General features: G+C 31.5%; 1 protein-coding gene across 3 annotated transcripts in view; it reads left to right on the forward strand.

The window, feature by feature from the left end:
• The window catches only part of LOC148278854 (uncharacterized), a 52115-nt gene that overhangs the window by 23089 nt on the left and 16177 nt on the right, over positions 1 to 12849 (forward strand). For 2 of the 3 annotated variants that reach the window (XM_088230786.1, XM_088230787.1), the window contains exon 12: positions 121 to 869. The exons of the other annotated variant lie outside the window; for it this stretch is intronic. In XM_088230786.1, coding sequence (XP_088086912.1) covers positions 121 to 869 — 749 coding nt within the window. The remainder of the gene's footprint in view (positions 1 to 120; positions 870 to 12849) is intronic. 3 annotated transcript variants of the gene reach the window in all.

Here is a 12849-nt window from a genome sequence, read left to right on the forward strand (position 1 = left end):
TCCCTGAGAAAAGTTTATTACAGCTTATCAAAATTGTTATTTTCAATTTAATATTCTTGAAGATAGTATACGATTAAAAATTTAAAAACTTGAAAATTATTTTTTTAAAATTTATTTTAGAGTTGTCAACTACCCGACGTACGCACACCTCCGCCACCTCTCACCCACGTTTCAGCTATGAAGCCGTCTCTAAAGGGCACCCAATCCGCCTTGCCGTCTCCCCCGGTACTGCAGCGAGCGCCCAAAGAGACCCCCGCTCGCATTCCCCAGCCGCTCCTCGTTCCGGTGATCAAGCGCTTCCCGTTGCCGAAACAGCTCCACACTATGAAAACAGTCTCCAAACTCGTACCGGTCACGAAAAAGGTCATATCAAAGTACAACGACTTCAGACCTATCCAACAGAAGAAAAAAAGCATCGTTAGCTCTGTGACAACATGGCTGCCGCCTTCCTCGAGCATAAGACTCAATAAACCCGCCGCCAAGAATGCAATTTCTCCGGCCGATATGATCATGTCGTACCCGCAAACGATCGCCATCGTCAACGGCAAAAAATACATCGTCGTGCCGAAGCACAACGTCGTCAATCTTTCATCTCAATTTCCCGGGAACGGAGGAAGCCTCATGCCCAAGCAGGCCGAGAACGCTCCGAAAATAATGACCGTCGAGAACCAGCAGTCGAATCCGGCGACGAGTAAACCCATCAAGACAGAGGAGTGCGAACTCGGCTTGTCGGACAAACCGCAGTCAGAAAACTTGGACACGATTGTCGACGACAAATCTAAATCTGACAAATCCGACATGGAATTGGGCGAGGCTGTCAAATCTGAATTGAAAGTTGACGTTGACGAAGGTAACGCAGAGATGACGCAGTGAGTACCTAGAATACTGTCATTATTTATCTTGCTAAGTCCATCAGTCATTTTATCAATTTGATCTCGCGTGTAACAAAATTTTATCATTTACATTGAAGAAGCTTATTGCTTTATTTTTTATTTTATCATTGGATCCAATCAGCATGACTTTCTTATTTTTTGGAATATTTTAATTCCGATTGGACCGTAGTTGATGATTTGAAGTAAATCTTATTAGGACTTTGTTGCTGACCGTTTTTATAAAGGAACACAATATCTCCCGCTACTAATAATTACTTCAGTGTCACGTAAGCTATGGCCGTATTTTCAGTACCAATGTATTTTGGATTTTAATTTCCTTTGAAACAATTATGAAGAATTTTTGGCCGGCATAGCCGTGAACGTGTTAATAGGTATCCAAATAAACCACTGGATGAAGTCTACTTTTTATTTTACAAATATATAATTGAAACGTTTCGTCTATTCAAACTAGTACTATTATGTTTAGTGTTGAGCATTTTAGTAGCGCTAAACTTCCTCCTTTAAGCAAAGCTCTCCAGTGATTTATTTACGTGCTTCATTCCAGTTTCTTATGTATTTTTAAATAATTCAAACTTAGCTGGAAATCTGGAATTATTTTAAATTCTCTGAAATAATTTTTAAATCCTCACACTGGGCTCAAACATGTTAGTTCTATTGTTAATTGTACGCATAATTTTTAATGAATCATGTTATCATTGTTATAATGTCGACAGAGAGTGCTTGGTGGAATTTCGCTGTATTTCCATACATACAATTAACGATAATAATATATTTTTCCAAATATTGAAATCTGTTGGTCTTTCTTGCAGCAACGTGGAAATGGAAGGAGATGATCTATGATAAAGTTTTGGAATTAGTGATTTAAATTTACCCTTTTTACTTATTTACTCCTTTAAAAATATTATTTTCAAGTCATTGCATATTTGTATGATAAATTTTCATGTGCTTTCATTTTCCTGCTTTTTTCTTGTTTGAATAATCCTAGATCCACTTCTAGTAATCGTGTTTTTTTTTAATATAAAATTGTCAAAATTCTGCATTTTAGCCTGTTCCAATACAAATTATCAAGAAAAACTTTGTGTTTAGAGTTACATTTATTATATTCAATTCTTTTCTTGGCAATGTATTATATAGGTTACGTATGATTTAATTTTTTCTCATGAACTAAAACACGAGTAAAACAGCATTCAGTTAAAACTGCCGTACCACATTTTTCATTCTTAAATTAAATAAATCACAATTCATAATAAACTTTGATTAAAACAAAAAAAAAATATTGTTTGGGATTCTGAAGCCTTTTTTTAATTTTTTAATTCTGCATATTCAAGATATGGGTTAAAGAACGCAACTAGATTAAATTTCTTAAATTTTCACGGCCGATGCGCAATAAGTTTTTCTAGGTTATTATGCCGTGTGTCTTTCACAGCGTCCACCATCAGGGCCGATGTGGACCTCGACATCGACCCTGATGATGAACGCTGAATGCGATCCGGAACGTCAGAAAAGAGTACGAAAAACACACTGTATAATTACCCAAAAAAAAAACACTGAACACAACTAGAGTTTCGGGAGAGCACTCCTCTTATCGACAGCCGTTACAAAATGAATATTAAAAATGCAATGCCATTCACAATGTAGCGATTGAGTTCAAACAAACAGATAAATTAGTAGTAAAGACTAAGTTTTTATACGTGCGCGGGTATTCCACTTATCTAAGGTCATCCCATTTTATAATAATATATGGGGTTGAATATTTTAAATTATTGATATTTAAGGCGTGAACTTTGCGGTCAAACATTTCACCGAATGTTATTAAATATTTGTATATAACCACTTACTGACTTTTCAATATCTACCGGTTTCGAGACGTACCCGTCTCTTTGTCAATACACCAATTAAACCAACATGCCATGCATTTTAAAATGTAACTTAAAGATTAAGTTATGAAAATATTTTATGCTGTGGGAAAAATAAGTTGAAAAAAGAGAGGGACGGATGAAGGGAGGGGCGTGAGGTTGATAGGTATAATGTGACCGTTACAGTGGAACATCGTATAAAGGACTATATTGAAGGGTTGTTTGATTATTGATCAAAGGAACATTATTTTTTAAAGCTTTCCTTATGTGAAATATTTCCATATTATTTACTTTTAACCTTTTATTATTTGTATGGAAGATTTTTAATCCTGTATCTTTATTAGTCGTGATTAAAATTTTTCAGGTGAGTTGCGAATTGGGATAAATTGTTATTGTGAATAAACCTCGTGTGTTCTTTAAGACGAATATCAACATTTTTTTAATTTTATTTATTTAACTTTTTGTGCATAATGTTAATCGTACATTGGCAGGCTTAATGCCAAATGGGAATGTCTTCCAAACAATCAACCAATAAAAAAAAGTTACATTTTTTGAATTTTTTTTTTAAGGAATAACCCTCTTCTTTTAGAGGCTTGTCAGCAGGTGGGAAATAGGAGATAGAAAGAATTTATGAAAAATATACCAAAACACCCAGACTAATTGAGAAACTATCTTTCTTGGAATTTTTTCTCGCAACTGGCGGGAATCGAACCCGCGACGCTAGTTTCGCATTTGTCTTACCAACTGCGCCACGGCGCCTGTCTTTCAATAGAAAATAAAGATAAAAAGCTAAAGGTATATAAACATAGAAATAAATGTATTTGTATATAAATTACCTCAAATCAATACTATTACTCAACGGGAAAAGGGAAGAAAGAGAAAACAGGAAAGGAGGAGAGATTAAAGAAGAGAAAGGAGATGTTTCTTCAGACGCAATTTAAACAGAGATATTGTAGTAACATCTTTGATGGTGGATGGGAGATGATTCCATTTCTTGATGTTCTTCCAACGTAAACTGAAGAGACAAGTACGTCTCGAAACTGGTAGACATAGAAAAATCGGTAAGTGGTTATTTATAAATATTTAATAACATTTAGTTAAACAGGGGGATTTTATTTTATTATAGATCAGTCTCTAGGGACTAATAAGGAAACACCATCAATAGAAATGAGGCCAGCACTAAGAAAGTAGGCTTGTAGGTTTTTACAGGCGCTGTTATCAATATGTATCTATTTTAGGTGATCCCGTGTACGTTAGATTCGTTCCGACATTTCAGCCACCATTGCAGGAGCCATATTCAGGAGAACTGTGTGTTTTGTAGAAAAAAACATCTGTTTTAAATTGTACCGTGTCGCAGTCGGCAGCAGGCACATTCCGTGTCATTTTTTGTAGTGTCGACACATCCTACGTACAACTGTGTAACTGACTCATCCAGGGTTATACGACTGTTGCATTTTTTAAATCTACACCTTTGAAACTGTAATATCAAATATAAAAAAAATATGAAAAATCGTTGGAACATGTTTTTTTTAAAACGTGTAAATGTTTAACTGCATATATCTAAAACAAAATCGGGGGTCAACGAGGAGGAAGACGGAGATCTCCCTGTCGCTCAGTTCTACCTCGGACAGCGAGAGAATGCTCCGTCAAAAAAAAAATATATAATAAAACAGGTATACTTATCAAAATAATCTAATATTAATGTCGTGACAGCGATACATAAACAAATATAAGATCGTATTTAATTAGGATTTTTTGGTAAAAGCCGTGTAAGTGAACATTTCAGGGGAAGATGTCAAATGAAGTACATAGTAAAACTATGTAACTAGGCAGATACTCGTGAAAAATTTCAATGAATCCCATTGAATAGGCCTGTATCAGCGACTTACAGTATTGATGACAGGTTACGTAGCAAAGTATTTATTTATTTGTATATTAACGGTTCAAAGAACCTTTTACAATAAAAAGTTTTACAGAAATAATCACATCAGTGAACAATTCATTATGTAATATATAATATGAAATATAACTATATAATTCAACTGAATAATCAAAACTAAACAAATTAGTTGAAGTAAAATATATTTTTTTTAAAACTACAAAAAAGTAAAAAAGAAACATAAAATATCCAAGATGACAAATAAAAGATAACAATTCAAGTGAGAAAATCTTATGCTCTAAATATAAATATAAAAAAGTAAAATTAAGAATAATTTAACATAAACATAAAGTGGCTAGTATTTAGCTAGGTAATAATGAAAAAGAAAAATAATGCTACAATAATGCTTTATAAATAATACGTTCTTTGGATCAATTTAAAAGCTTAAATAATCTTAATAAGTGTGTATGTGATAAAACAAAAACTAGTGATCTCAGAAAGAATATTTATTTTTGATCTTATAAAATAACCCAATTAACAGCGTTATGTCAAATTTCACAGCTTTACTATGTAAGAACAGCAAAATATCACGAGTTGATTTTTAAATAATCTTTAAAACGCTCTCTTGTAAAATTTACTTTTTTCAGTCACACAGTTGTACGTAGGATGTGTCGGTGTGTAGTTCCGGGAACCATGTTGAGTTTAATTTCAGACTGTCTTTCGTATTTGAATTGCCTCTTTTATTATTCGTGCACTGTAATTTCTAGGTTTATGCTAAATCTTTGGTTTGGAGGCGGTTCGGGATGCGCCTGCTGCCGACTGGCACGGTACAAATTACTAGTACATGAACGCATGTTTTTTTTTCTACAAAATACACAGTTTACCTTAAAGACGTCCCCTGCAATGGTAGCTGATACGCCGGAACAAATACAACTTGCACGGGATCACCCGAAAAAGATGCATATTGTTAATTTTAATATTTCATAATACCAATTTAATTATTTGAACGTAATAATCTCAAAATAATATTTTTTCAGATTTCTTACATTGATCCATTTTTTAAAAAAATAAATCAAATATGTAGATTTTTTTTAGTGCATCACAATTTTATAATTAAATACAGGTTTTTTGGTCATTCAAACACACATCCGTTGTGAAAAATTGTTACTATGTTTAATTATTTGTACATTATTATAAAATCATCTCGTAATTTTTGGTCTTAAAGTTAATCTTCAATCCTAAAGTTAGTATTTTTAATTTAAAATGTGAAACTTCAGACTCGATTTAGTCTTCAACCAACCCACAGTATCAGCTATGATACTTTATTTTTAAATGTTAATGATTTTGATAAAATTATAAATAAAGTTATCAATGAAACTTCTTTGTTTAGTTTTACTTTTTTATTATTTTGACCAACGAGCGCTTTCGCCTAAGTAGGCATCTTTAAGACTGGTGAATTGTTTACTACGTTTACAGCTTTTATAGTATTCTTAACATATTTCGGAGATAAGAAGATCAAATAAGTATTTTAACAAGGGACAGAAAACATAAATATTTACAACTACTAAACAGTTCATTTTTGGGAGTTATTGGACCGAAATTGGGATTAAGCATTTATTGTTTAAAGGGTGGGCGAGAGCGCTCGTTGGTCAAAATAATAAAAGAGTAAAACTAAACCATGAAGTTTCATTGAAAACTTTATTTATAATTTTATCATAATCATTAACTATGGAGTTTTATTAAGAAATATCAACAAAAAACATCAATATTATTTTGAAATGTCTATAAATCTAATAAATGCTTTTAAATCTGTATGTCTTTATCATTAATCAATGGAAAATATTATAAAAAAGACCTTTTATGACAACTAGACTATTCAAATTATGAATTAACTCCATACCTGAATATATTGACAGTTAAAAAACAGGAAATAGTCAAAAATTCTTTTCACTATTTAGTACCCGCCATACATGTAACTCTGCATACCTTGTGACATAATACAGTATTTTCCGACAAAATATCAATTAATGGAAATAAAATGAACATTTGTGGATTCAATTTGGGAGTCGGAACATCCCTAAGTATAACCGTTATGCGTCAGTTCTTCGAAGAAAGAAAAATCTTACCGTGTATGATAGGTTTAAAAGTAAAAATGCTAAAGACTTTTTCTTTTAAGTTCAATGCCCAACTTTAGCGTGGTTTAATAAGTAGCGTAAAGACTATTCATTTTAAGTGCGAGAAGTATGCACGGGGACCCGTCACAATAGATCTTCACAGGTCGCAGCGACATCAGGAGCTTGCATAGAATTATTAATTTTAAGTTCAATGTTCAATGCAAGGGAAGCGATTTGCTGATGAATTTCGATAAATTGAATGTGATGAAAGTATGACTAAATGTGAAATCACTGAATGGGGCTATACTAAAACAAGTAGAGGAATTTTTGTATCTGGGAAGTATGTTTACTAGGGATGGAATGACTGAGAAAGATGTTGAAAAAAGGGTGAGTGCCGAGAATGGAGTGAACGGTGCACTTTAATCAACCTTGGTAAATAAATGTTAGAGCAAAAAGCCAAAATAAGCAGTTCACAAAGGAGTCCTGGTCCCGACCCTGATGTATGGGAACGAAGTATGGACTTAAACAACAATAACGACGAAAAACAGGAATGAAAGTAGGCTGAATCCTGTAAAAATGCGATCTCTCTATGATAAACTATGTACATGTGACAGTATGTATATTGTCTTCTCCCTTTACCACACGATTCTCCGGTATGAACCATAGTCTATCTCGCTCAAGTCATGATTTTACCAGATCTGGTATTTTTCGCAATGACAATTGCGCTTGTGTAGACAAGATAAGAATATCGTCCACTAGAGGCAATCTCGCTAGATCTTTTAGCGCTGATAATAAATAATAACTTTAATGTTGTACGCATAGAATTAAGAAACCACATACGCGCATCAAACAGAAGGCGACTAAACTACTCTTAAAGGAGAAGTTTTACATTTTAACCCATTAGTTTCTTTGTAGACGTCGCTCAATACGCATCTCCCGATTTGAATTCAACTATGCCGTGTTGTGTCGTTTTAAAGTGTAGAAATACTGCTGGGATCTTAAAGAAACAGGATGAGATCACATTTCATGTGTAAGTAGCAAATGCATTACTTAAAAATTTAATCGGTCAGATTGTCGAAGAAAACAAAATGGACATTTTGTTATTGTTTTCAGGTTAGTCAAATTTTTTAGGCTACTTTGCTCGTCTAATGGGCTAATGAATATTAGACCTCTTCGATTAAACAACGCCGTGGTGGACATTTGACCAACATTATCAAATATCCATTTTATGTAAAATAAAATTTGTTTTTTTTTTAAGTTCAAAGTTCATTAATTAAATCCTTTTATTTAATAACCCTTGACTTATCTACTCTGTTGTGTCAATTAATGTTTCTGCGTGTACAATAAAATTTTAGAGAAATTAACAAAATGCTTTTTTAAAAATATAATTATCTTACTTTTGTGTTATGATTATATTTTTCGCGATCTGGCATCATTACGCGCGACTTCACGCATGCGCGCGGTGGAAGTGGTGCAAAATGGGGGGTTTTTTGGACAGAGTCTGATGCATTCAAATATGATTCTACGCTCCTGGACTATTCTTAATTCTATAGTTGTACGAGTTTAATTTTGCAATGAATCCCTCTTTCTTTGTATTACATAATTTTATTATAAATTATTTATTTATTTACACTGCACTTATGCTCAGAACCGCCTCTAGTAGCTAGTATAGGAATAACGTGTCTATTATACGTCTTGGCATCTGTCCTTGTTAAATATTGTGAATGCCTGTGATAAAGATTGTCCCTAAATGCAAACAATAAGGAAATTCAGTGGTTTTTTTGAAAATTGAAAATCTATCACAACACGTAACAATGCTACAATTAATCGGATACTGTTCTCTTGAACTTGTGATGTTTTAAAGTAATTAATTTTGATACATTTTTGAGAAACTTCGCCATACAATTGAATGCGAATGAATTTTTACAGCATCTAAGAAAACTTATTTTATATCCGATTTCCCGTAGCCCCAAAATTCCTCATTTACATTGACATAATATATAACCATAGACAGGATAATAATGTTGTCAATCAAACACTAACTCACACGCACTCGCCTGAAATAACTTATCTTGTTGTTGCAATTCTACTTGAAAAGTGATAGTATTATATATCAGAATTAATACTATGGTAAAGTATTTAATTTATTTTATGGCTGATCAATCTTTGTTTTGGAACTTCGGGCTTCGTCTGTGCGTTTTTTTTTTATCTATGGTTTAGTATTGCCATATGAAAATAACATAGTTATTATTTTGCAGTACCTACTTTAAATTCAAATAATTTTACTCGTTCATTTCATATTAAAAATTGTTTATGAAATTCGTATATAATGATTGCGACAATATTTTTTACTTTCAATGGTGTTATAAAATATCTTTATAGCTGATTTAAATTAAAAAAATAATATTTCAACCATTAACTTTGTGATCTTCATATTCAATATTGTAACTCAATATTTACTTTGTTTAAAATAACTACGTATATTTAATTTGACAACCGGTTTCAGAACATGACTGCTCCCTTATCAAGGCTTAAAATAAATTAGGTTATCTTCAATTAAGAGGGTTTAATGCAAAAATGCCACTGTCCGTGACCACTGTTTTTGGGAAAACCAATATCGAATAGACAATTTTTTTTTATTCAATGTCTAATTGATGATTATGATAAAATTAAAAATTAACTTATCAATGAAACTTCTTGGTTTAGTTTTACTTTTTATTATTTTGACCAACGAGCGCTTTCGCCTAAGTAGGCATCTTCATTTACAGTTTTTATACTATTCTTAACATATTTTGGAGATAAGATCAAATCATCTTTTATAATTTTATCATAATCATTAACTATGGAGTTTTATCAAGAAATATCAACAAAAAACATCACTATTATCAATGTGTAATTGCTAAACTACTCCTAAATACAATCGAACTTGGTTATCACGAGGAAGATGGGACCGACTGAATTTTTTCGTTATAAGAATTACTCGTTATACCAGAGAAAGGTTTTTTAAATCCAATCGCCATTGCATATTGTCGCTATTGAAAATTATAATAAATCCTTATAAACATACCAATTTCTAAATTTCAAATTCTGATAAATACACATTTGTATTTGTTGACAATGTGAAAAGGATATAGAAAACTTTTTACGCACTACAACATATTTCGCGCCACGTCCTATTTTACAAATAATTGCCACTTTTTCGCAAATTGAAACACTTTTTATTTTTATTTATTTTTTTTATTTTATTTTTTATTTTCTTTTATTCAGGAAACATGCAGTACAGTTACAAAGTTTAATATTTTACACAATTAGACTTAATTCTAATGAACCAGTGAAGTTTCCATATTATAAAGCAATTATATGTAAGGTTAATTATGAAAGTATAAAAAAGAGAAGGAAAAAGAAAAACATAAATGAAAGTTGTTGAAAAATTAAAATTTAAGTGAAAAAAAGATATTTTAAAGTTTGTAGTGAGTATTTACAAATGGAAATAATATTAAAGATGAAGAAAATTTGTAAGAGTAATTAAAAATTAAGAATTGAAATAAAGAATGAAAAACATGCTCAGATGTAAAAATAAAATAAAATAGTAATAACATTTTTAAAAAAAAGGAAAAACATAAATATACACATATTTATTTTAAGGGATTCAAAGAAACGATGAGAAGAATCTTTAAGTGAAATATAAGACAATAAATTGAGGTCAATTTAAAAAACATCTTCAAAATTAATGACACATTATAGTAAGAGCAGCAATATATTGATTTTATTTACATATATAATATAAGTAATTAAAAGTAGTTTAAAAGTATAAAAACATGCCAATGCAGCAGAGAAAAAAGGAAAAATAAAGAAGGAATAACAAGTATAGCAAGTAATCTTTAAAATTTGAAAAAAGCAATATAAGGAGAAGATTTTAAACCAAGAGAAGTCGATAAAATTTCATTAAAGCGATTTTAGTAGTAATACAAATTTCACTTATGCTAGTAGTCGTGTTGCAAAAATCTCCGAAACAAGGATGCCATTCATTAACTACAAAAGAAGTTGTAAATTGTAATGAGGTGTCGAGCCTGTGCTTACTGAGTTCACAAAGCTTGGATTTTTTTACACGTAATTTCAATTTCAATATATGTGATACTTTGTCAATACTGTTGGTGAAAACACCAATTAGGTACTTAGACACTTACATAGTATCCTAAACGTAAACCGATACCAACGCCCAGCTCTTATTTCAAAAATGATATTTTTAAACAATTGAAGAGGTTTTGCTCAACTGTTGACAATGTTTTTGTTCGGTATGTCGAGGAAGAAGCTCGTTATAAAAGTGAATAAATGTATTGAAAAAACCTCAAACTTAAATGTCAACTAATGTTTCGTCATTATATCTGAAATCTCGCTATTTCTGTAATTGTTATAACCAAGTTCGACTATATATAAAAACTTCTTTTTTTTTTAATGCTTTCAAGTTTAGAAAAAGATCTTAATTAAATTTAGACATTGGTGATTCTGCGTTTTCCGTCCGCCGAAAATTTTTTTGGGAATTATTAGTAGCATAAAAAGTATTTTTAAATTTGTCATTTTGAATTCTCGCAAAAACGGTAATTCCATTGGCCACGCCCCTAATATGTCGCAATTCATGTTTATTTGTTCCTGGCCATTGAAATTTGTTTAGAACATTATCACGAATCAGTTTTTCTAGCAACGTATTTTTATTAAATTTCTTTTTTAAATTTATGTATGAAAACATTTCTCCACAATATCCATATTGATTTTGAAAATACAATTAATTATTCTAAATCCATTTTTATCGGTATTCGTAGTATGTGATATTTCCCTATTATCGTCAAAAGATGTCATATTCAATAGTAACAAGATACATCTTTTAACTAGGGGCCACAGAGCGCGTCAGTATGTATAATGTTAAATGGGATTTTATTGGACCAGGACTAGTTATTTATCAAAATAATTATTTCAATCCAGAGTGCATCATATGTTTTTAAAAATTTTGATTAATTGATTTACTTTTATACAGTACTTACTTACTAATGAACCTTTACATGTCTTGTATGTGTAGATGATTATTTTGATAATAAAATAAAATTGGCAATCTGGCCGGAACTGAAAAACGGTTGCCATGCCTCCTCACATAAATATTTTTTATATCCACCAGAATTGATAAGGATGTTAAAGGGTTAAAATTTCCTTTTTCGAGACACTTAAACACCTTTGAACTGGCAACCTTTCCTTACATTGTAATCAAATAAATAATTCATAATGTTTTTTTGCCGACAATTTGTAAATAATAAAATTTTGTTGGTTACTTGATTTGAATAATTTCCAAATGTTTGTAGGCAAGTACTTCCTTCAGTGAGTTTGTCAAGATTGATCGATATTTCAACAATATGGAAGCCTAGGCACGGCACTGCGTATGACGTGTCATCGGCTGGTTCACACGGCCACTTAACACTCGAACATTCACCGTTCTGCCGGTGTTTAAGCATCCATATTTCTTCAATTCTTCATCTCTGTTTAACGAAATATCCATCAGTCTTGAAATGAACAGTTTGCTTGCATTTCCTTGTCGTGTGTTATAGTACATCACCCGAAAACTTAAAACGTGAAGATTTTTCATATTCTTTTGAACGTTCCACCGAGCAACTCTGACGATTGAGACCAATCCAAAAATACTGCTAAAAATTGAAGACCTTGTTTTAAAAACCTCAAATGTGGCAAACCAACAATTTTTCAGGAGCGTTTAAACTGAATACCGTGGGTTTACTATTATTTTTATGTCCTAATGAAATAAAATCATAGATATACTTTAAGTGCACTGTATAGAAATTGAAATGTTTGAACATATTTTGTGTATATTTCAATATTAAATATAGTGTTCATGTGGCATTTGCTGTTTTCGGACAATAGTTGCACCATTGTGGTTTTTAGTGCAAACTAAACAAAAATTCATATAAATAGTTTAAATAAAAATAGCGGTTTCCTCCATATTTAGATTTGTAAAAATACTGAGTAAACACTGCTAAAAACCTATATTTTAATTAATATCCACCTTTGAACTGTTAAGCAATGAGTGATAGTAGCGCGCGCTACAT

This window comes from Micrasema longulum, unplaced genomic scaffold (genome assembly GCF_059751315.1).
Source record: "Micrasema longulum isolate JH-2025_06_02 unplaced genomic scaffold, ASM5975131v1 h1tg000818l, whole genome shotgun sequence".
Lineage (NCBI taxonomy): Eukaryota > Metazoa > Arthropoda > Insecta > Trichoptera > Brachycentridae > Micrasema > Micrasema longulum.